This window comes from Brachycentrus maculatus, unplaced genomic scaffold (assembly GCF_059751285.1).
Source record: "Brachycentrus maculatus isolate JH-2025_06_01 unplaced genomic scaffold, ASM5975128v1 h1tg000387l, whole genome shotgun sequence".
NCBI classification, from domain to species: Eukaryota; Metazoa; Arthropoda; class Insecta; order Trichoptera; family Brachycentridae; genus Brachycentrus; species Brachycentrus maculatus.
The window spans coordinates 236,324-260,954 of NW_028281136.1; the positions used below are offsets into that span (position 1 = coordinate 236,324).

At 36.4% G+C, this 24,631-nt stretch overlaps 1 protein-coding gene and 1 long non-coding RNA gene across 4 annotated transcripts; one reads left to right on the forward strand and one right to left on the reverse strand.

The window, feature by feature from the left end:
* Positions 1 to 1,627: 1,627 nt before the first annotated feature.
* Positions 1,628 to 4,744, forward strand: LOC148303079 (uncharacterized). Its single transcript, XR_015838533.1, has 3 exons — positions 1,628 to 3,046; positions 3,193 to 3,674; positions 3,941 to 4,744. It is a non-coding gene; the product is annotated as an uncharacterized LOC148303079 (long non-coding RNA).
* A 4,194-nt stretch (positions 4,745 to 8,938) lies between these two features.
* On the reverse strand, positions 8,939 to 23,934 carry LOC148303080 (deubiquitinase DESI2). Of its 3 annotated transcripts, none has more exons than XM_088270585.1 (8): positions 23,747 to 23,934; positions 18,075 to 18,197; positions 16,331 to 16,497; positions 15,892 to 15,981; positions 15,730 to 15,781; positions 14,460 to 14,548; positions 12,570 to 12,663; positions 8,939 to 11,132 (listed from the first exon to the last, which is right to left on the reverse strand). In XM_088270585.1, the coding sequence occupies exons 2-7, from the start codon at positions 18,165 to 18,167 to the stop codon at positions 12,582 to 12,584; spliced, it is 573 nt and encodes a 190-aa protein (XP_088126711.1). In that variant the 5' UTR covers positions 18,168 to 18,197; positions 23,747 to 23,934; the 3' UTR covers positions 8,939 to 11,132; positions 12,570 to 12,581. The 3 variants fall into 3 exon arrangements, with proteins under 3 accessions (XP_088126711.1, XP_088126712.1, XP_088126710.1); XM_088270586.1 differs by having other exon boundaries at positions 9,531 to 11,132; positions 18,075 to 18,287; XM_088270584.1 differs by lacking the exon at positions 23,747 to 23,934 and adding an exon at positions 23,002 to 23,095 and having other exon boundaries at positions 9,531 to 11,132; positions 16,176 to 16,497.
* Positions 23,935 to 24,631: the final 697 nt, after the last annotated feature.

The window sequence follows — 24,631 nt, forward strand, 5'->3', positions numbered from 1 at the left end:
TGCGAGCGTTCTATTTGCTTACTTTAGGTAGAGCGCGAGAGACGCCTGCAAACATTGTACAGATGGGAATTGGGTGTTGCGGCTACTTGTGATTAGTATACTGAGGGTCGGGCGGCAGACTGCCAGAGTATAATTAGGGTCCTTTTCCATACTGTCGGTAGAGAGCGGGAGACGCTTGCGAGCGTTCTATTTGCTTACTTTAGGTAGAGCGCGAGAGACGCCTGCAAACATTGTACAGATGGGAATTGGGTGTTGCGGCTACTTGTGATTAGTATACTGAGGGTCGGGCGGCAGACTGCCAGAGTATAATTAGGGTCCTTTTCCATACTGTCGGTAGAGAGCGGGAGACGCTTGCGAGCGTTCTATTTGATCACTTTAGGTAGAGCGCGAGAGACGCCTGCAAACATTGTACAGATGGGAATTGGGTGTTGCGGCTACTTGTGATTAGTATACTGAGGGTCGGGCGGCAGACTGCCAGAGAATAATTAGAGTCGGGGTCGATAACAATGTGTTAATAACCTTCTTCAAACCCTTATCCGCACCCGATGGTGCATAGGGCACTGCATCATATAAACGCAGTGTTATCTTGATCGTTAACATAATAATAATCATTAAAAAAATCCCTTTTAATTCTTAGATCAGCGGAGAAATGTAGTATTTAGTTGGACAAGAGCAAGGAGCGGTTAAAATAGATCTTTTTTAAACGTCTGCACATGGTGCGTAAGGCACTGCATCGGATTGTGGCAGAGTTATCTTGATTATTACAATACATGAAGGCAAGGTGATCAGTCTTACCCTTCGGTCGTCATTCCAAGATAACTTAATTATAAAAATACGGAGTCGGGCTGTGGTCCCGCGGTTAGTGTCGCAGAGTCAGAATTAACCTTTCCAGGAGTACAATAATTGATGTCCAACTTCCTCGGGAATGGTTTTTTTTACATTAAATATGTATTTTTTTTAAATAAAATCTTTGTATCATAAAGATAGAAATTATGTAAAAATAATTTAAATAAAAAATTAAGCTCACCATCTCTAGGTTTTATTTTATGACAAAGTTAAATACAAATATCCACAGATGTCATTACTATACAAATTATTATACATCATACAAACTGACAGGTAGACTTCGACGTTCATTGACGTCAATACTCCTTTGAGGAAAATTCGCACTGACGTTCATTTACATCCATACTCCCGGAAAGGTTAAGAGGTTCAAGCTCACAAAATAATACAAGTAAGTACATATCGCTCACTCCTGTCAACAACGTCATATATCAAAAATTGTCAATTTTCAGTTGTTCATGTTTTCGGAATGTCCAGAAAATGTACTATATCCCAGCAAAAGCGGCATATTTTTAACTTGATATTTACCCGCTACAGGGCAGAATGTGTGGTTTTTGCATTTTGAAGAAAAGGTATTGTTTAATTATTATTTTAAATATACTAAATATTTTTCGAATGGAGAAAAAACCTTCAGGTTTTTCCTAAAAAGATCTGTTGCACAGTAAAAAGTTCAATAAGTGGCTTGATATTTATTTTTAATACATTTCATTATATTTTTTAACTTTGAAAACGATCTCCTGAAAAATCAAGTTTTTTGATAAATGACGTTGTTGAAAGAAGTGAGCGATATATGCACAAATAAATTAAAAATCATAAAAATTTCATAGTTTTATTAACAGTTATTACATATAGGATAGTAATTTAATGAAGAAACAGTGTTGTGTAGTGAATTCACAAAGAAAAAAGTGTGAAATAAATATTTTTCTGAATATTTCGATAATGTACAAAAATATTTGAAATTGATTTACTTACAACTATGTTACTGGAAGGTTCTACGATTTAATACGAGGTTACATTATAGAATATGGACAAGTTTAAGTACTATCTGAAACCAATCTACATTGCTATACATCACTAAAGTAGGTAGTTGAAAGATAAGGTAATTTATGAGAATTTTTACTTATTAAATACCACTATTTCTTAAAATCTACTGTAACACGTGTTTTGATGCATTCCGCATCATTTTAAAACACGGTAAGAAATAGTGGTATTTACTAAGTAAAAAATTTAATTAAAAATGAAAAGGTTTTACCACAAAGTGACTGCCGAATCAATTTATGAAATTATATATGAGAATCTTGTCTAGTAAAATTATACCAGGAAGTGCAAACAGGGTGTTGTTTTTTTTATGTATTAATTTTTAAATCAAACACAGATTTTTTGAGTCTACTAAGATATATTTTATTGTTAAAAAAACACATAAAAATTAATATTGTGACAATTGTTTCGCCTAGTTATGGCATTTTCAAATGAGCGCCGTAACTCGGTAGTGTAATCGCTCACTCCATTCAAGAACGTCATAACTCGCTTATGTGTATTTGATTAAGCATTTTTTTCGATTGTTGCGCAGTATGATGGATAATCCTGAAATTATCCGGAGCATTGGTCTGTATGTTCCCGATAGTTACCTAAGACAGCGTCGGCATAGATTGTTTCACATTCCTATACACAGGACCAACCTGCCGATGGTTATGCCTGTAGGAAGAGCTACCGCTATGTTGAACAATATCACATTGGATATTGATCTATCCCATGTGTCCGAAGGAGTCTTCCGAAGCGGGATTCTTCTGCACATTTAACAAGAGTCTTCTTGCTTACTTTTTTATTTATTATTTTTTTTTTTATGTATACATACGCCTTAAATGTTAGTTTGTAATGTATATATTAATTATTGAATAAATTGAAATTGAAATTGAAATTGAAACTCAAAAATTGTCAATTTTCAGTTGTGCATGTTTTCGGAATGCCCAGAAAATGTACTATATCCCAGCAAAAGCGGCATATTTGTAACTTAATATTTACCCGCTATAGGGCAGAAAGTGTTATAAAGGGGTATATCTGTCAATTTTTCATGTTTAAAGTTTGTTCGACAAAATGTCTAAAATAGTGTATTCCGTAATCTGGCAAAAAGAAATAGCCGTAGATGCAATACTTGTTTAGTTTTATTAAGATATGTACATATAAAAATACATAAAACAAATGAGTTTTTTAATATTCTCAATATTATTAATATTTAAAGCATTTACTTTGTGGTTAGTCATTTTTACTTATTTATTTTTTTACAAAAATGTTAATAAAATTAGTATATAACCACTCACCGAAGTTTTTAAGATATAACCACTCACCGAGTTTTTTAATTTCACAAGTTTGTTTTTGCTCTCCTGTACAATTTGGTCTGAGACAGATATACCCCTTTGCCCTTACACTACCGAACTATGCCATAACTAGGCGAAGCAATTGTCACAATATTAATTTTTTAATTTTTCAACAACAACATGTGACTTATATGATTTTTCGACTTACACAAAAACCTTAACTAACCAATCACATAAGTAGAGGACTTACTGTACTGGCAAAAACTCTAAAGTCCCTGTTTAACACTGTTTCATTTAGGGCTGTAACCTGTTTAAATGCATTTCTTGCGTTAAGTGGGTCATAGAGAAATTTGGATTTTTTATTGCAAAAAAATTAAAGAATAAAATCTGTAGTTTACCTTACCGGGAGTACAAAAATTGATGTCCGACTTTCTCTGGGGAGTGGGTTCTATTTGCATGAAAAAATTTTTTTTTTCATTAAATCGATGTATTATGAAGATAGAAATTATGTATTAAGTAGAGGACTTACTGTACTGGCAAAAACTGTAAAGTCCCTGTTTAACACTGTTTCATTTAGGGCTTTAACTTTGTTTAAACGCATTTCTTGCGTTAAGTGGGTCAAAGAGAAATTTGGATTTTTTATAATAAAAAATTAAAATAATAAAATTTGTAGTTTAACCTTTCCGGGAGTACAAAAATTGATGTCCGACTTTCTCTGGGGAGTGGGTTCTATTTGCATAAAAAAAATTTTTTTTCATTAAATCGATGTATTATGAAGATAGAAATAATAAAAAATAAAAAAAACACCTGAAATATTTTTCAATTATGACATAATTACACATAAATATCCACAGATGTCATTGCTATACAAGTTACATCATACTAACTGACAGACGGACTCGACATTCATTAACGCCGATACTCCTTTAACCGGATCCACGCGGCTCGCATAACCGTATGTGTTTTAACAAAACATGCCCCATACGCGGCTGACATAAGCATTTGTGTTTTTACATTGCTCCAAGTTTCGAACCTCAGTTCAACTTAGAGGGATTTTTTCATGGTGTGGAACTTTGGATAAAATAATACGTCAATCCTTGGCCTTATGACATCTGTTGAAATATCTGACTAATGATTTGTAACATCACAAGGATAAATAAAAGAACAGATCCCTGATTTTTCTTGCAGTCGGTAATAAGTCCGCGCCATAATCATGCCCTATATCTGTCTCACTCTCGACGCTACGCATCGCCAGTGGGTAAAAGTGACACACGATGCGTGCTTTGATTTATTTATGTTACGATCTAATTTGTTTATATTACGATATATTTCAAGAATAATGAGACACACGTGTATCATAGAGTACCAAAAAGGCACAATGAATCCCATAGAGCGTTTTTGTTTAGGAAAATAAATCGTTTCTTAACTAAATACATGATAATAGTAATCATTTAAAAAACGGTGAAATACCGCCGCGCACGGGCGTCTCTTAGGAACAAAGTTAACGCGGTTAAAAGGTTAAGGAAAATTCGAACCGACGTTCATTTACGTTCATACTCCCGGAAAGGTTAAATCAATTATAAATATATTTTTTCTTGGTACAATAACGCTAAACATATTATATCAAGTTCATTATAAACACTTGTTCACTAAACATATTATTGTAATTTTGAATTTTTGACAACTGGGTAATTATAAAAAAAGTTTCACCATACACATCAGTGTAAAGGAACTATACATGTATTTCTATTAATTTAAATGAAAATTGGTAGGTAGGTAGGTACCAATAAAATAATTCTAGTAATTAAACATAATCATACACCTTGCATCACTGAACGGTCATAAAAAATTATGCAACAGTAAAAAATCTATGGTTTTCTAATTTGAATTTTGAAACATTTTTTTTTCTTCTATGACTCTAATTTTGAATAGGGAGAAAAATTACTTTCTATTTTTTACAAATATTCGATGTTCTTGAACGATTCTCTTAGCAAAACGTTTGGAAAATAAAATATAGTCAATATTTTATATTCTTAAATAACAATTTCACAATACGTTTACAACAAATTTAAGACACGAGACTTTATTAATATGTTTTAATATTAAATAAAAATACATTCATGTGTTAGAAACGTTCAATACGCGTCCATTTACATACAGGACAATCAACCCATCACACGAGACATTCCTAACAAGTTCCGAGATGTTGCATTCGCCAGCATAGACCATGGGTCAGCAACCTTTTGTTGTAAAAGGGACAAATACTTTACGTGGGATAATCCACACTAATTGCAGGCTGCACCTAGACCACATGTTAATACAGTATACCTATAATATCTCTCTAACCCTTGCTCTCTCTCTCTCGCACCGCAATGGTGCATAGGGCACTGCATCATATAAACGCAGTGTTATCTTGATAGTTAACACATGAAGGAAAGGTGATCAGCCCTCCGCTTCAGGTACCAGTCCAGGGTAATATGGAATAAATAATAGTGAAAAAATCAATTATATTTATTTGACCCCCCTGGGAATCGAACCCGGGACCTATAGAACGGTAGCCGAGCGTGCTGACCATCACACTACGGAGGTAGTGTAATGATCAGCACGCCTACCTACCTACTTTAACCCCCTTAAGTAGGTACTTGTTTATTTTGTTTGTCTATTGATATTATTATAATCTATGGTGATCGATGCCTATTGGAATGTCTCGCGTAACAGCCTCGTGTTAACAAAGCCAAATAAGTTACATAATAAAAACTAATCTTAAAAATTTTAATATAAATGCATACGAGTCAAATGTAATACTGGAAAATTAGATTTCGTACTTAATTTGAAAATTAAAAAAAATAATTCAAGAACGTTTTATTATCGTACAGTGCAATTTAGTGAGAGTTATGGTAGGGACTGACTGGAGCCATTTGGTTGTAACGTAATACGTTACGATGCGAGCATTCGTATGGTCGGTACAGCGAGCCGAGCTGCTCGCCGCTCCTTCCGAATGCTCCATCCGGAGTCGGATGCAATTTTAGGTCAGTGCCAGGGTTGCCAATCTGTGGGCAATTCCCCAAACTGCGGGGAATCTTTTTTTTCATCATCTAGAGTAAGCTGTAATTTATTAAAATCGCAGAACAAAGAATCACATCTTTGTCGTCCGACATTTTAACTATGAATACAAAGTTGCAAAGATTCATACAGATTTTGGGTTATTGATTCTATACGGATTTCTGGACTAATTCAGATTTTTTTGTTTGGCATATCGCTTACTCCTTTCAACAACGTCATATATCAAAAATTGATAATTTTCAGTTGTGCATGTTTTCGGAATGCCCAGAAAATTTACTATATTCCAGCAAAAGCGGCATATTTTTAACTTAATATTTAGCCGCTACAGGGCAGAAAGTGTTGTTTTTGCATTTTGTTTAATTATGTATTAAAATAAACTAAATATTTATCAAATGGAGAAAAAACATTCAGGTTTTACCTTAAAAGAATTGTTGCACAGCAGAAAGTTCAATAAGTGGCTTGATATTTATTTTGAATACATTTTATTATATTTTTAAACTTTAAAAACGATCTCCTGAAAAATCTTTTTTTTTATATATTTGACATTGTTGAAAGGATTGAGCGATATGGCAACACTGAGCACAAGGACACAAGCGAGTAGTTGTGTTCTAAATGAGCTCTGATCCCGGTCAGTCAGCAATGTCGTAACGTAACATGCTCGCCGCGAGATGTTACGACGTTACGTTACAATGAAATGCTCGGTTAGTCTCCACCATTAGGTATGTGGGTATGTTGGTGACACAGCGGCGACAACAACATCATTCCGCAATTGTGTATATACCCGCATAGTCTGGCAAGCGGCATTCTAGATTAGTCTCTCCTTAAAAGCAGTCAAGAAAGGTGATCAGCCTTCTGCTGCAGGTACCAGTCCAGGGTAATATTGAATAAATATTAGAGTGAAAAAATCACTTATATTTATTTGACCCCCCCTGGGAATCGAACCCGGGACCTCCGTAATGTTAGCCCAGCATGCTGGCCATTACAACACGGAGGTGGACAAATTATAAATGTATATAAATTTAAAAATTTATGAAAATGTAAAACATCAGGTCAATTATCTTTTTCAAATGACAAGTTAAGTACGAAGAAATCTCACAAAAAATGGTGCAAACAATTTAAGAATGTAAAAAGAATTGAAAGAATGTAAAAATACAGTATTTGGGAATATAATTATGTAATAATATTTAACAAGATTTTTCATTAACATAGAATATTGCTTATAATAATATTAAATTATAGTTGATTTAATTATTTATCTAAGCCTTTAGGCACCGTTTAAATATATTGTTCTGTTCTTAATTTGAAATAATGCATAGATATTCTCCATAACTGTCATATTGAAGCATTATTATCTATGGTTTATAATAGATTTATATTATCCACTGACACTTGGTGATGGAATTGCATTTTTAATATATTATTAGATTAAAACCAATATTTTTAGCTTTTCCACTATATTTTTATTTGACCAGCGACCGGGTTTCGTCGTTACCGACATCATCAGACTGGTGGGAGGCTATACAAATTGTTATGTTATATATAAAACAAGGCAGGAGTTGATAACCATGATTTGATATAATTTTATTGAGAAATTAATTTAATTTGAGTGAATTTAAGTATTGTATGATATCATAAAAATATTTTTAATATCATACAATACTTAAATTCACTCAAATTAAATTAATTTCTCAATAAAATGATATCAAATCATGGTTATCAACTCCTGCCTTGTTTTATATATAACATAACAATTTGTATAGCCTCCCACCAGTCTGATGATGTCGGTAACGAAGAAACCCGGTCGCTGGCCAAATAAAAATAAAGTGGAAAAGCTAAAAATATTGGTTTTAATTTAATAATATATTATGGTTTATAAATTAGTTAAATAATATATGAAGTCGAAAATGACTTGGTATTGTATTATAAATATGACATGTTACAAAATGACAATAGAAAAGCATTGGAAATAAGTTCACCAAAATATTTGCCGTATACTGTTTCAGTCAATCTTAGTAAAAAGCTATCTGTCAGACGATATACAGTCGAACTCGGTTATAACGAAGATGACAGGACCGATTGAATTTGCTCATTATAACCGTTACTTGTTTTATCAGAGTATAGGTATTTTTTTCATAAACATACCTATCACATGGAGACATAAAGTATTTGGAATCGGTATAAGTCGCAATTCAAACAAAATACACAATAAACCCATTACACATATCGCTCACTCCTTTCAAAAACGCTGTATATCAAAAATCATCAATTTTTAGTTGTGCATGTTTTTGGAATGCCCAGAAAATGTACTATATTCCAGCAAAAGAGACATATTTTTAACTTAATATCTACCCGCTACAGGGCAGAAAGTGTTGTTTTTACATTTGAAGAAAAGGTATTGTTTAATTATTTTTTTAAATATATTGAATATTTTTTAAAAGGAGAAAAAACATTCAGGTTTTACCTAAAAAGATCTGTTGCACAGTAAAAAGTTCAATAAGTGGGTTGATATTTATTTTTAATACGTTGTATTATATTTTTAAACTTTAAAAACGCTCTCCTGAAAAATCAAGTTTTTTTTATTTATGACGTTCTTGAAAGGAGTGAGTGATATGTCATATTTTTCTGTCTATCAACTTTTCATACAAAATTTGGAAAATCCTGCGCTTCTTTGGGTACAAAACCATTATTGCAAAGTTTCATCAACATTCGTACAATCATTTTGTTCCTATTTTTTTCCAATCTGTGTAGTTCTTTTGTAATGCAGATAAAAATACAATGTTGACACTGTGAATGATGAAAACTTTTTACATTTTTTGCGCCACGTTCTTTTTCGTGAGTAATTTCTGCCTTTTCACAATTTGAAAGATATTTTTTTTCTCGTAATAACCGAGTTTGACTGTATTTAGAGACCATTAGCATAAAAATTGAGACATTTTCTCATGTCACATTCAAGTAAAATATTGCTTACAACATTTTGAGTGTATCCAAATACTTTTTCACAAAATCTGGATTATCTCCAATTACAGGAGTTATTTTCATATTATTTTTGACATCTCATCAAAGATGAAGAAGAATATGGAAGTCCGGGCATTTACGGGGGTGACGACCGTCATAGGCTGGTTTAAGTGATCATTTTACAGATGTGTAACATTCACCAATTCTACCCATTATTAACAACCACATGAGAAAAAAATAATAATATAAAATATTGCTTTAAGTATTAATTTTAAATCAAACAATGGACTACGGTCCTTTGATCTTCACATTCGTTTGATAATGTCCTAACAAGGCGAAACAATTGTCACAATATAATTTTTTATGTGTTTTTTGTTAGTAAATACAATTTAGTAGACTCAAAAAATCTGTGTTTGATTTAAAATTAATACATAAATTAAAATGGAGTTCTACAAATTAAACGCCAAATCAATAAATAAAATATTGCTGTCAGAATGCAGTTTTTCAACTTTTTTTTTTGTTAATATATTTGCAATACATAAAAACAGAGAAATCCACATTATTACTATCATTATTGTGATCACAGATAATGTCATTACTGCTTATTGTTTTTCTGTTTGCGTCATGACAAGTCATCTGACTATCACTTGAGAGTAATGGTCCTTGTCTCGGGCGGCTCTAAACAGTCCTGATCCCTACCCAGTCTCGTATATTCCGGAGCCAGATCTGCCTTCTGCCCACACCTCGTGGACCCTCCACTAGGTGCAATAGCTCGCACTTGTCTCCTCTCAGCACATGCCCCAGATAGGACACCTGCCGGACCTTGATATCAGTCAGCAACTGTCTCCCTGCTCTTGCTCTTTGGAGCGCATTTGCGTTGCTGACCATATGTAGCCACATTTCAAGTGCCTCTAATCGAGAGGTTTGCCTTCTGCCCACACCTTGTCGGCCACACATTGTTATCATAATCAATCAGCCTTAAAACTCAGCATACTACATTTTTTAAAGTCCACATATTTTCATCAATATTTGGGTAGTATTATCTATTCTAATGGCTATTTTATTTAATATTCTGCTTATTGCTATTAAAATCAGCAAGGTTCAAAAGTAATCACAATGATCACATTCTAATGTATTATAATTTTATGACTTATTCTTCTTTCTTTTTCTTTCTTCTTCATGAGCCCTCTGTCCTCACTGCTGGATATAGGCCTCTTCCCCTTGTTTCCATTTCCTCCAATGGGTTGCTGCTTGCAGCCAGTTTCTCCCCCCCACAGCGACTATGCCGTCGGACCATCTCTTTTGGGGTCTTGCGACACCTCTTTTGTTTTCCCAAGGTCTCCATCGTAGTATTCTTGAGGTCCACAAGAATTCATTATTATGAAATGCAAAACACAAAATATGCACAACTAAACCTTACAACAGCCAATGCCAGGTCTTAGGGCCTTTGAATGCTCAAACTTCCACATTCCTTTCATATAAAAATAACATATCTTGAAAAATCATAAAATTTCAAAGACTGAAAAATTCCACACATATGACAGCTAAAATACAACCATTTAAAAAATCTTTGCTTTTTTCAAATTAAGAATCGAATGCATCGATCGCCTAAAATTATAATAATAATTCGAGTAGGTCCCGAAAGGCATAGACAAAACATGAAGACAGAAGGAGAACTTACTTAGTTTTTATTTTTATTTATGGCAACATTGGTATGGAGAAATTGTTTTTTGACTATGAAAATAAATGCCACTCTATTTAATTTAATGTAGATTAATTTATAATATACCATATCCTAATCGCTATACAATATTATATTATATACAATTGTTACATTCTAGATGTCTTTGGTGTACAGAATAGAATATCAAATTACACTTTTGGTGATTTTGGTTTTTTTTTTCTTGTTTTTTTTTCAATATCCGCCCGCCAATGGCGACGTCACGCCGGCGACACCTGTAAATTTATTTCAATTGAATATTTTCATTCAGGTGGAGACTGACCGGAGCATTTTGTCGTAACGTAACATGTTACGATGCGAGCATTCAGGCAGTCAGTACAGTGTGCTGAGCGCTCCATGCCGCCGCGAGCGATGTTACAACGTTATGTTACGACGAAATGCTCCGGTCAGTCTCCAGCTTTCCGGGAGAGATATGAAAAGGGAGGGTGAGTACCAGAAACAGAGTGAGTAAATGGCGCACTGAATTTAATTATTTTTTTTAAATTAAAGTTACCAACATGTCATAAAGTTAATGCCGAATCAATAAATAATGCTGAATTTTTTTTTAAAAAATTTTAAAAACCCTTATCCGCACCCCAATGGTGCATAGGGCACTGCTTCATATGAACACAGTGTTATCTTGATCGTTTACACACGAAGGAAAGGTGATCAGCCCTCCGCTTCAGGTACCAGTCCAGGGTAATATTGAATAAATAATACAGTGAAAAAATCACTAATATTTATTTGACCCCCCTGGGAATCGAACCCGGGACCTCCAGAACGGTAGCCGAGCGTGCTGACCATTACACTACAAAGGCGGACTGCTGAATTTAACTGTTTATTAAAAAAAAAATTGTACTAGGCCACTTTGTGAGGAATGAAGAGATAAGGCGTAGGACGCTGCAAATCTTGGTCGCAACTGTCGTCAAGAAAAGGCGATTCAGTTTGCTTGGCTGTGTACTCCGCATGCCTCCCGAGAGCTGCCATCAAGCTTTCCTCTTTTACAAGGCATCAGGTTCCCGACCACTGCTGACAATTCGTTGGCAGTTTTCATTTGAACTTCGGGACACGGATCTTGGGAGGATGCAAGGGAGCTGGCAGCTGACAGAAAAGCCTGGAGATTGTTTGTGGACTCCATATCCTCCACATAGGGAGCGGATATGGTTTAATAATAATAAGACCACTAATTGAGGCGTCCGCCTCCATAGTGTAATGGTCAGCGCGCTCGGCTACCGTTCTGGAGGTCCCGGGTTCGATTCCCAGGGGGAGATCAAATAAATATAAGTGATATATTTCACTCTAATATTTATTCAACATCACCCTGGACTGGTACCTGAAGCGGAGGGCTGATCACCTTTCCTTCATGTGTTAACGATGAAGATAACACTGTGTTTATATGATGCAGTGCCCTATGCACCATTGGGATGCGGATAAGGGTCCGAACGAAATTGAGTTTTATTTCACACGACTTATTTCAAAAAGTACAGATGTTTTCATCGACAGGTGATCACCAAAAAACTATAGAGCAAAAAATCATTCGGGTATTGGTAGAGGCGGGTGGGGTAATAACTAGAGGGGGGGGGGGTTTAGGGGCAGGACTTGGTTTAATGGGAACATAGACAATGATGGTGATGAATTTTGGAAAAGCATATTTTCAACTGATGTTTTATTACCAATAATTAAGCTCAGCGAGTAGGACTGTCAGCGGAGTCCTCGGAGTTGTGTGAGGCCAGGGACTGCTGGAAGGCCACAGGGGTGAGCCATTCTCTACACAAAAAGAAGAAGAAACAAATTATTAACTTATCAACATTTTGAGTGTGTTCCCAAATCTTTGGTCACAAATCCGGGTTTTGTCCACTAAGTAGTTAAATTTCTTTATATTGATATCTCTGTGATTGTATAATGCAGTGCCCTATGCCTATGTGCCCTATGCCCATTGGGGTGCGGATAAGGGTTTGAATTGAATTGAATTTGGATATCTCAACACAGACAAAGAGAATATTGCAGTCTGGATATTTACAGGCCTTCGATTTGTCTTAGGCTGGATTTCCAGTGGGGACGAAATATATAAGTTTTTATACACTAAAATATTTATTTTATATTACTCTGGACGATAACCTACGAGTTATTAATATCGATATCTCGGCAAAGAATAATATAACAAACATTTTATAAAGGTCTCTGCTAGATAGAAAAACTTACTTAACTCAATTGCAGATGGTGCCAAGAACTAGCATGCGATAAAGGGATATTTACAAGGCTTACGACCTGTTATAAGCTGAATTCAAGAAGTCAATGTTAATTTAAGTGTGTTTCCTCTATGACACATTGTTGTTGGGTGATTTTTTAATCAACCACCACCCTAATAAGTATACTAATTAGGGTCGTATACTAATCACAAGTAACCGCAAACTCAATTCCCATCTGTACAATGTTTGCAGGCGTTTCTCGCGCTCTACCTCTAAAGTAAGCAAATAGAACGCTCGCAAGCGTCTCCCGCTCTCTACCAACAGTATGGAAAAGGACCCTAATTATACTCTGGCAGTCTGCCGCCCGACCCTCAGTATACTAATCACAAGTAGCCGCAACACCCAATTCCCATCTGTACAATGTTTGCAGGCGTCTCTCGCGCTCTACCTAAAGTAAGCAAATAGAACGCTCGCAAGCGTCTCCCGCTCTCTACCGACAGTATGGAAAAGGACCCTAATTATACTCTGGCAGTCTGCCGCCCGACCCTCAGTATACTAATCACAAGTAGCCGCAACACCCAATTCCCATCTGTACAATGTTTGCAGGCGTCTCTCGCGCTCTACCTAAAGTAAGCAAATAGAACGCTCGCAAGCGTCTCCCGCTCTCTACCGACAGTATGGAAAAGGACCCTAATTATACTCTGGCAGTCTGCCGCCCGACCCTCAGTATACTAATCACAAGTAGCCGCAACACCCGATTCCCATCTGTACAATGTTTGCAGGCGTCTCTCGCGCTCTACCTAAAGTAAGCAAATAGAACGCTCGCAAGCGTCTCCCGCTCTCTACCAACAGTATGGAAAAGGACGCTCTCTACCAACAGTAAAGAAAACACTTCGTTTTTTACCACTTGAGTTTTATTATAGACTACATGTTTCAGAAGTTAAACTTCCATCATTCAGGTCTGTATAATAACATAAATAAATAAGGTGTGTTATTATACAGACCTGAATGATGGAAGTTTAACTTCTGAAACATGTAGTCTATAATAAAACTCAAGTGGTAAAAAACAAAGTGTTTTCTTTAATCATCAATAATACTCACGTTATTTCCGCACATTTTAAATTTCATGATGAGTTCACTGGACAGTCATTTATTAAAAATCACTTGATATAATTTTTGAAGAACTGAGGACTTATAAAATAATGTGTATGATGCTGAAGGCAGTGTTTAACCTTAGATCCCGGCCAACCAACAAAGGGTGCGGATATGGGTTTAAGAAAAAAAAATTAAATTAAATTTAAAAATGATGCAGTGCTCTATGCACCACCGAGTAGGAACAAGGGCTAAAAGAGGAAGAGGGAGTGCGTATATTACCTGGGCAGACAGCGTTGTAGGAACGGAACACATGAACTGAAGTAGGCCAGTCGATTCACCCACGGAGGTATGTCTGATCCGCACAGCAACTGGAAACATTCCGCTTCGTTAACATTACGCTCGCCAATAACTGCCCGCAATTGGTGAAAGGCATTTATACGTATGGGTCAGGTATGGTTGTCAGTCACGTGTGGAGGAAACCATTTTAAGATGTGGCCAAAATCTCCGATATTCCATAATAAAAAATTCAACCGTATTATATATGCCTTCAAAAGGACAATAGAAAATTATTGTACAACCATATAAACTTGCGTCCAGTATGTGGAATATTGTGGATGGGTATATGGGTGAGGTGGGGACGACAACGAAGGCGATACTGGAAGGAACATATAAACAGAATGTCAGAAGACAGACTTCCACGTATCGTCCTCCAAGGCAATCCTGAAGGACGCAGACCCCCAGGCAGACCTCCGAAAAGATGGAAAGACAGCTGGGAGTCAACATCCCAAGAGCGACATGCGGAGGCACAAACAGATCCCTAGGATCTACAAAAAGAAGAAGAAGAAGAAGATATACGCTTCAGCATTTGGAGCATTCTCAGTTGTTATGTGAATGTTCTGTTTATGTGCAGAGTAAAAAACAAATAAATAAATAAATGTAAAAACTATTTTTTTATAAATGTAGGCACAAACAGATCCTTAGGATCTACAAAAAGAAGAAGAAGGTATCTTAGTTGAGCAACTAGCTAGTGAAAAGTAAAGAAATCCTCTAGTGCATGACTATGTACCCTCTTCACCCACTTTGAATCTCTTCCCTATGTGAAACATGGCACCTAACAAGGGCCCAGAGCAGCCGTATACTGAGCTTTGAGAATAGGTGTCTGCGGAGAATTTTAGGCATGCGGTGGTTTGACTTTGTGGGGAATAAAGAGATAAGGCGTAGGACGCAGCAAATCTTGGTCACTGTCGTCAAGAAAAGGCGATTCAGTTGGCTTGGCCATGTACTCCGCATGCCTCCCGAGAGCCGCCATCAAGCTTGCCTCTTTTACAAGGCATACGGTTCACGCCCCGCAGGACGGCCACTGCTGACAATTTGTCGGCAGTTCTCGCCAGAACTTCAGGACACGGATCTGACTTGGGAGAATGCAAAGGAGCTGGCAGCCGACAGAAAAGCCTGGAGACAGTTTGTAAGGTCCATATGCTCCACGTAGGGAGCGCATATGTTTTTTTTTTAACATGTAGAATTAGGTAAAGATAAAAAGGTAACTCACCTGACATAGGGCTGCCGTGAAGTGATTACAATTATTGTTCATTAAGTGGTATCTGTAAAGAAAGAACTTGGGTCATTTGTTTATTTTATTACCTTTTACGATTATGATATTTATTACTATTACTTGTAGAACAACTTATATGTATATAAAGGAGTGTATCACCTGTCTCCTTTGAATTGTTTTCCTAATTCAACGACGGCCGATCGCACCTCATCGGCCGTGAAGTCAGTCCATCCTATGTTGAGGCTTTGTCTGCGGAAGGAAAGGAAGATCAGTTAGTATAAGGCAGTTTAATCACTACGCCCCAAACGTGGGGCTACACCCGGAACTGCTCGCCCATCTCTTGGGGAGATCTAGGAGTAGGGGTGGCCGCCGTACACGTACTCCGCCCCTATAAGCAATGTCGGGTGGGATACAGCCGGGACAGGAGGAGAAGGGACGCTCACCTGAAGCGGAACTGCTCGCCCAGCTCCTTGGGGTCCCGGGGGGAGATCTGGAAGATGCCGGTGAAGGAGTAGGGGTGGCCGCCGTACACGTACTCCGCCCCTATATGCGGTGTCGGGTGGGATACAGCCGGGACAGGAGGAGAAGGGACGCTCACCTGAAGCGGAACTGCTCGCCCAGCTCCTTGGGGTCCCGGGGGGAGATCTGGAAGATGCCGGTGAAGGAGTAGGGGTGGCCGCCGTACACGTACTCCACCCCGTGCACCTCCACGCCGCTGTGGAACACCCCCAGCCCGAGGTTGGCGGTGTACGAGTTCACCCAGTACTGCAACACCACAAACTCAACTATATTATCAATGCCAATTCACGTCTTCGCTCCGCAGTTGAGAAGCTGTTTAATGCACATCTACACATTTGTAGGCGATCTAGCTACACCGTCGAGTTGACAGCGCCGATGGACACGAAACAAGACGAATTCTAAACGGAAATTTCCGAGCGGCGACAACGCCGAGGGGAGCCGATGGCAAAGGCGGCGAGTGCCACCTACACCGTTGTTAGCAGCGGACGTTTTTATGTAGATTTTCATTTTTGCTTCTTTAATTCATAAATTTATAGTATAAAGTATTTTAGTAATTATCCTGATTTCAGTGTACGCACTTATAGAAATAAAACAACTAACTGTGAGTAAAAACATTCTTTAAATTATTCTGGCATACCCTCATAATACTAAAAATGTGATCCCTTCACGTGATCACAAAACACGCCAACATGGCGCTCAAAACACAAAAAATAGCAATTCGCTATTAGTGGTGACCCCGACGTAGCAAACAGCTACATATGGTTGCTATACATTCTTCTTTTTACACTCACAGTGTGCTGTGAAATATGTTTTGTTATAAAAACCTGTTGTTTTCGGCGTTATAATGTCGAATTCAGAGGCGGGCTGCAGGAGACTCGGAGGGACTCGCGCGAGCCCCTTGTTAAATTTGACTTGGGCCGGCGAGCCCGGTTAAATTTAAAAAAACAATATTTTCTGATTAAATTAGTACATAAATGCAACTTCAGTAGTTGGCTTCATTTTTTTTCTATTTTCAATTCAAACCCTTATCCGCGCACCAATGGTGCATAGGGCACTGCATCATATAAACGCAGTGTTATCTTGATGGTTAACACATGAAGGAAAGGTGATCAGCCCTCTGCTTCAGGTACCAGTCCAGGGTAATTTTGAATAAATATTTGAGTGAAAAAATCACCTTTATTTATTTGACCCCCCCTGGGAATCGAACCCAGGACCTCCAGAACGGTAGCCGAGCGTGCTGACCATTACACTGCGGAGGCGGCTAGTCTTTTTAGCATACATTCCGTAGAAATTAAAATTAGATTTTTGACAAAGTAATGGGTTTTATTTAAGTATTTTGTGGGGAGTGAATGTGTCAATGTCCGCCTCCATAGTGTAATGGTCAGCACGCTCGGCTACCGTTCTGGAGGTCCCGGGTTCGATTCCCAGGGGGGTCAAATAAATATAACTTATTTTTTCACTGTAATATTTATTCAATAATACCCTTGACTGGTACCTGAAGTGGAGGGCTGATCACCTTACCTCATGTGTTAAAGATCAAGATAACACTGCGTTTGTATGATGCAGTGTCCTATGCACCGTTGGGGTGCGGTAAGGGTTTGAATGAATGAATGAATGAAAATGAATGTGTCAATGCGAAGTGGTGTATGTTGAAAACAAGAATCACCTTTCCTCACGTGTTAACGATCAAGATAACACTGCGTTTATATGATGCAGTGCCCTATGCGCCGTTGGGGTGCGGCAAGGGTTTGAATGAATGAATGAAAATGAATGTGTCACTGTGAAGTGGTGTGTGTTGCAAGCGAGGGTTGGTGCGGTGTTACCATGTCGTAGACGTTGAGGACGACGGGTTCCCGGCCGGTCTGCTTGTCCGGCTTGCGGGCGGCGCCCATGGTGGGCAGGCACGACGGGAACATCTCTCTCAGCCGGCTGCCGACCCTGCAACACTGAGACAACCTCTCTTTACAGCCAAACGCAAAAAGGCAGAAAGTGGCGGGCCCGCACAGCAAGTCCAAGAGGGAGGCCTTTGTTCAATACTGGACATAAGAAGAAGGCTGAAGTAAGTAAGTAATTAAGAATAAACACGAAAAAAATATTAGTAACGGTAATTTTTTTCTGTACATTGTGAGTTTGTCAATAGATTGATCAACCATCTATATAAAATAAAACTTAAACTGTGTTTTTAACCACTCTACTCCAATCGATTTTTTTTAATACTGCCTGAATGGCTTGAATAATATTTTTTTCTGTTATCAATAATACTTTATTTACTGTTTCGGCATTAACTTTGTGGTAAGACATGTTACAATGATTAAAGAAAACACTTCGTTTTTTACCACTTGAGTTTTATTATAGACTACATGTTTCAGAAGTTAAACTTCCATCATTCAGGTCTGTATAATAACATAAATAATTAAGGTGTGTTATTATACAGACCTGAATGATGGAAGTTTAACTTCTGAAACATGTAGTCTATAATAAAACTCAAGTGGTAAAAAACAAAGTGTTTTCTTTAATCATCAATAATACTCACGTTATTTCCGCACATTTTAAATTTCATGATGAGTTCACTGGACAGTCATTTATTATAAATCACTTGATATAATTTTTGAAGAACTGATGACTTATAAAATAAAATAATGTGTATGATGCTGAAGGCAGTGTTTAACCTTAGATCGCGGCCAACCAACAAAGGGGGCATAAAACTAACTAATTAACATATTAAAAAATATCATATATAAATTATTGATTAAAAAACTAACAAACTAATTAAGGAGGCAGATAGAGAGAATTAAAAGACACACAAATTTGTTTTTACAAACAATCTTTGCCTCTTCTGCATTCGTAAATATCCTCATACATATCTGCTGATTATTTCGACTCCTGACCTAGCCATTTTACAGAAGTATTTTAAATATTTGATTATCCTGAATTTTCCTCAATCTTTCCCTGCTTCTATTACCAACTAGATTTGCCTCCAAATTTGGTTCAATGTTCTTCCTTCATTCATTCGATCCACATGCCCAAACCATCTCGACACACCTTGTTTATTGATTTGGCATTTAATTTGTAGAACTCCATTTAAATTTATGTATTAATTTAAAATCAAACGCAGATTTTTTGAGTCTACTAAGTTGTATTTTGTTAACAAAACACATAAAAAATTTGTATTGTGACAATTCACTCACTCCTTTCAAGGACGTCATAAATCAAAAAACTAGATTTTTCAGGAGAACGTTTTTAATGTTTTAAAATATAACACAATGTATTATAAATAAATATCAAGCCACTTATTGAACATTTTACTGTGCAACAGATCTTTTTAGGTAAAACCTGAAGGTTTTTTCTCCATTTGAAAAATATTTAATATATTTAAAAAAAATATTAAACAATACATTTTCTTCAAAATGCAAAAACAACATTTTCTGCCCTGTAGCGGGTAAATATTAAGTTAAAAATATGCCTCTTTTGCTGGGATATAGTACATTTTATGGGCATTCCAAAAACATGCACAACTGAAAATTGACAATTTTTTATTTATGACGTTCTTGAAAGGAGTGAGCGAATTGTTTCGCCTTGTTAGGGCATTATCAAACGAATGTCGTTTGTTCGTTTGTCAACATTCGTTTGATAATGCCCTAACAAGGCGAAACGATTGATAGTTTTTTTATGTGTTTTTGTTAGTAAAATAAAACTTAGTAGACTCAAAAAATCTGTATTTGATTTAAAATGAATACATCAACACACCTTGCTTAATTTGATGGATAATGCTTATCTCAACCTCGCATTCTTTCCTTATATCACAATTAAAACATCTATCATACATGGTTCTCCTTCTATTACCAAGTATATTCGCCTCATAAATTTGTTTCACAGTACTTTCTTCAATCATTCAATTCACATGCCCAAACCATCTCAACACACCTTTCTTAATTATATCGATAACACTCATCTCAGCCTTGCATTCTTTCCTTATATGACAATTAGAACACATATGCTTTTGCCGCACTGAGAGATCGCATTTCGACTACTTTCAACCTACTTTCATCCTTGTCATTTCAAACATGAAACATGAAAATGCCATAACAAGGCGAAACAACTGTCACAAAATAGATTTTATACGAGTTTTTTAACAATAAAATACAACTTAGTAGACCCAAAAAATCAGCGTTTGATTTTAACATTTAATATATAAAATAAATGTATATTTAGCGACGCCACGAACTTTAAACTTCGACATATATTATTCACACGTACTGCACAGAACAAGCTAACTCTCCGTCATCAAGTTGGCAACTAAGAAGTATAACATGTACGGAGTGGAGATCATTAATATTTAAGTCACACCTGGTGAACCCATTATGAGTTAAATATGTACATGTTATTACTAGCCCAAGACGTCTTCTGTTTAATGATTTAGTGTGAGCATATTTTAGTATAAAATTTAATTTATTTTATCTCCGCCTCTGTAGTGTAATGGTCGGCACGCTCGGCTACCGTTCTGGAGGTCCCGGGTTCGATTCCCAGGGGAGGTCAAATAAATATAATAATAATAATAATAAAACCCTTATCCGCACCCCAATGGTGCATAGGGCACTGCGTCATTTAAACGCAGTGTTATCGTTTACACACGAAGGAAAGGTGATCAGCCCTCCGCTTCAGGTACCAGTCCAAGGTAATATTAAATAAATATGACAGTGAAAAAATCACTTATATTTATTTTACCCCCCTTGGGAATCGAACCCGGGACCTCAAGAACGGTAGCCGAGCGTGCTGACCATTACACTACGGAGGCGGACAAATTATATTAATATAAGTGATTTTTTCACTGTAATATTTATTCAATATTACCCTGGACTGGTACCTGAAGCGGAGGGCTGATCACCTTTCCTTCGTGTGTAAACGATCAAGATAACACTGTGTTCATATGAAGCAGTGCCCTATGCACCATTGGGGTGCGGATAAGGGTTTTATTATTATTTATTTATTATTATATCTCTATTTCAAACCTTGAGATAAAGAGCGCAAGCCTCTAAGGCTCACTCGGTATATACATAATTTAAAATACAACGAAAATTTATTCAATATTTAATTAAACTTTTTTTTAATTTTAGTTTTACTTAGTAAATACCACTATTTCTAAAAATCTATTGTGACATGTGTTTCAATGCGTTCCGCATCGTTTGCATAATTTGCGGAAAGTAAAATTAAATTAAACATAATAAACAAACATTTTAGATTTTTGTTTTTTTTGTTGCAGTTTGTGCTTTGATAAAATTATCAATTTTATTTTCAAACCACTTTTATTTTTGGTACTACTATTCTAAACGGATTAGACAAGCATCTTGTCTTCGTCAGGGATGGATGTCTTCTTCAGGGATGGATATGTTTTTGGAAAAAACCGAATCGCAAAATTGTTTAACGTATGAGGGTTTGAAAATGTATGATGACATGCCTGAATATATGAAGAATGAAAAGAGTCTGAAAGAATTTAAAAATAATTTTTTTGTTTACAATACATGTAATATAAGGTAACTAAAGAAATAAAAAAATTAAAATATACGTTTTCACCCCCGTAGAAAAGATCTATTATTAAAAACTAACTAACTAACTAACCATCACGCCGCTTCCCCGCAGGGGTAGGCAGAGAGAATAGAGCGCCACACCACTCTGTCCTTGCAAACATTCTTCGCCTCTTCCACGTTCATGCATCTCCTCATACATACCCGCCGATTGTTACGACTCCTAACCTGACCACTTTCAAGTATTTGGCATACCTGATCGTGCCATGCTTTTCTCGGTCTTCCTCTGCTTCTTTTCCCACTAACATTCGCCTCATAAATTTGTTTTACCGTTCTTTCGTCACTCATTCGTTCCACATGTCCAAACCATCTCGACACACCTTTCTTAATTTGATCTATTATTCCGGTTGGAATAATAGAATGAAAAAAAAAATAGAGGAATCGATTGACAACCACACTGCGGAAAATTCTCTTTAAGTATGCAGTGTGAAGGCACATTATTGAAATTTGCAATTGTACCACATTATGCAGAAACCATCCAACCCACACGTTGCAAAATTATACTATTTGATGAATAATACTACTTTTAAATTAGTAAATTTTTTAATTTGCAGAAGACACCCAACCCAGAAGATCAAAACAATATTTTTGGAGGATTTTTTTCCAACCCAGGAGTTATTTTTTTATATACTTTTTTTGACATCTCAGCACAGTAGATCGTAAATGTTCAGACTTCTATATTCTTCTTTGTCTATGTTGAGATGTCAAAAAAATATAATAAAATTAATCCTAATTGGATATAATCCAGACTTGTGAACAAGTATTTAATATATATAATAAAACCCTTATCCGCACCCCAATGATGCATAGGGCACTGCGTCATATAAACGCAGTGTTATCTTGATCGTTTACACATGAAGAAAAGGTGATCAGCCCTCCGCTTCAGGTACCAGTCCAGGGTAATAATATAGAATAAATATTACAGTGAAAAAATCACTTATATTTATTTTACCCCCCTTGGGAATCGAACCCGGGACCTCCAGAACGGTAGCCGAGCGTGCTGACCATTACACTACGGAAGCGGACAAAAGTATTTAGACACTTAAAATGTTGCAATCATCTCAGCTTGTCAATCTGTGAGTTGGATGATTTCTGCATAACATGCTTCAATTATTTGTTTGAAAAATAAATAAATAGGGAATGAAAAAAAACAGGAAAAAATGTTCACCTCCGTAACTGAGTGGATAGTGCGTTTTGTTACAATCCATAATGTGCGGAGTTCGATTGCTGGCGAGATCGAAAAACATGGTTCAATTAATTGTTTGAAAAATAATTAAATAGGGAATGAAAAAAAACTGGAAAAAATGTTCACCTCCGTAACTGAGTGGTTAGTGCGTTTTGTTACAATTCATAATGTGCGGAGTTCGATTGCTGGCGAGATCGAAAAACAATAAAAAAATAAAAACGTGAAACATCCATCAAAAATTGCCCTTTGTGATTTACGATAAAGAAGAGAGGCCAAGAAAAAACTATTTCGAAAGCAGAATTTAAATATTGTTATACTACGACCAAGGTTACGTGTTAATTCAACAACACAAAAATAATAAAAAATAAGGAAAAAATATTGTAGAGTAAAAATACAAAAAAATCTGTTGTGCTAATATTAATATGGATTATTTTGTTTACTGTTTAACGCCATTATGCATTCCTTTGTGGATAAACAAAACAGATCATAAAACAAAGACGTGACGTGCGAATGTAATCAAAGAGCAGCCGTGTCCTCAACTTACAATGCGATTAATGTCTAGGTTATAGTATCATCATTGAACGCTGCACCGTTTTGGAGCGAGGAATGAATCAACCGAAAGCTCATTAAGGCACTAAAAATAGTTATTTTAATCTATTCCATACGTCAACTAATCACGGCCCATTAAAAGTCCCGAGATGCGGGCATCGTTGTGTGCAATATTTACCTCAAATTAATGGGAAGCGAATTTGTGTTTGAGACGGATCTCTAATCTTCATAGTCCGTAGGATGGTTTTTGAATCGACTGTGAAGAGGTTCACAACCAATTGCACGAAAATAACTCCGAAATATTGGGTAAAAATACAGACGGAAGGAAGAACACAACCCGAAATGCCAAATGACAGGTGAACCCATAGACGAAAAAAATCAACGATGAATCACACTTGTGTGGCCGTAAGAGAAAAATAATACCCATTTAGTACCTACGTATTGTGAATGAATTATGTAATCATAAGATTTGTGAACAAGTATTTGGACACACTTAAAATGCTGTAAATTAATTAATAGGTCAAATTGTAAGCTAAAATAATAAAAAAGAAAATAATTTTTTTCTGGCGTTTCTCATGTATGCGATTATAATCCAGGATTCAGATTTCACATAATAATAAACGAGTTTCTACTCAATAAAAAGCATCTTTTCATTTCACCAATAGATGTCTGTAGTGAAGTTCTAGGGATTCAAGAACAATGTTTCAAAATTGATTCATTCAACAATCAAATTAAGCACACCAATTTCACAAAGTTTTGACTACCTATTATGAGAAGGATTTTCACTCATAAATTAAATAAAATTATAGCAAGATGCTGAAAGTGCATTTCTAGTTGTAAAATTTAAGTTCTTTAGTTTTTTTACGATGATGGTTCCTGAGATGGTGGGTGTATGCACTTTTTGTGTACGTACAACAGTAGAGACTGACTAGAGCATTTCGTTACGATGCGAGCATTCGTATAATCAGTATAGCAAGACGAGCGCTCCATCCATAGTCAGAGCGCTCGCCGCGAGCGACGTTACGACGAAATGCTGCGGTCAGTCCCCACCATAAGGTTCAGA

What these genes read in the sequence shown, in the direction of transcription:
- LOC148303080 (XM_088270584.1), bottom strand. Translation starts at nt 23,080, where the DNA reads ATGTTTTTCGATCTCGCCAGCAATCGAACTCCGCACATTATGGATTGT. An exon ending in AAACAATTCAAAGGAGACAG is followed by an intron (nt 15,782 to 15,891) that starts GTGATACACTCC and finishes CTTTCTTTACAG; the next exon opens with ATACCACTTAATGAACAATA. An exon ending in CTACAACGCTGTCTGCCCAG is followed by an intron (nt 12,664 to 14,459) that starts GTAATATACGCA and finishes CTTTTTGTGTAG; the next exon opens with AGAATGGCTCACCCCTGTGG.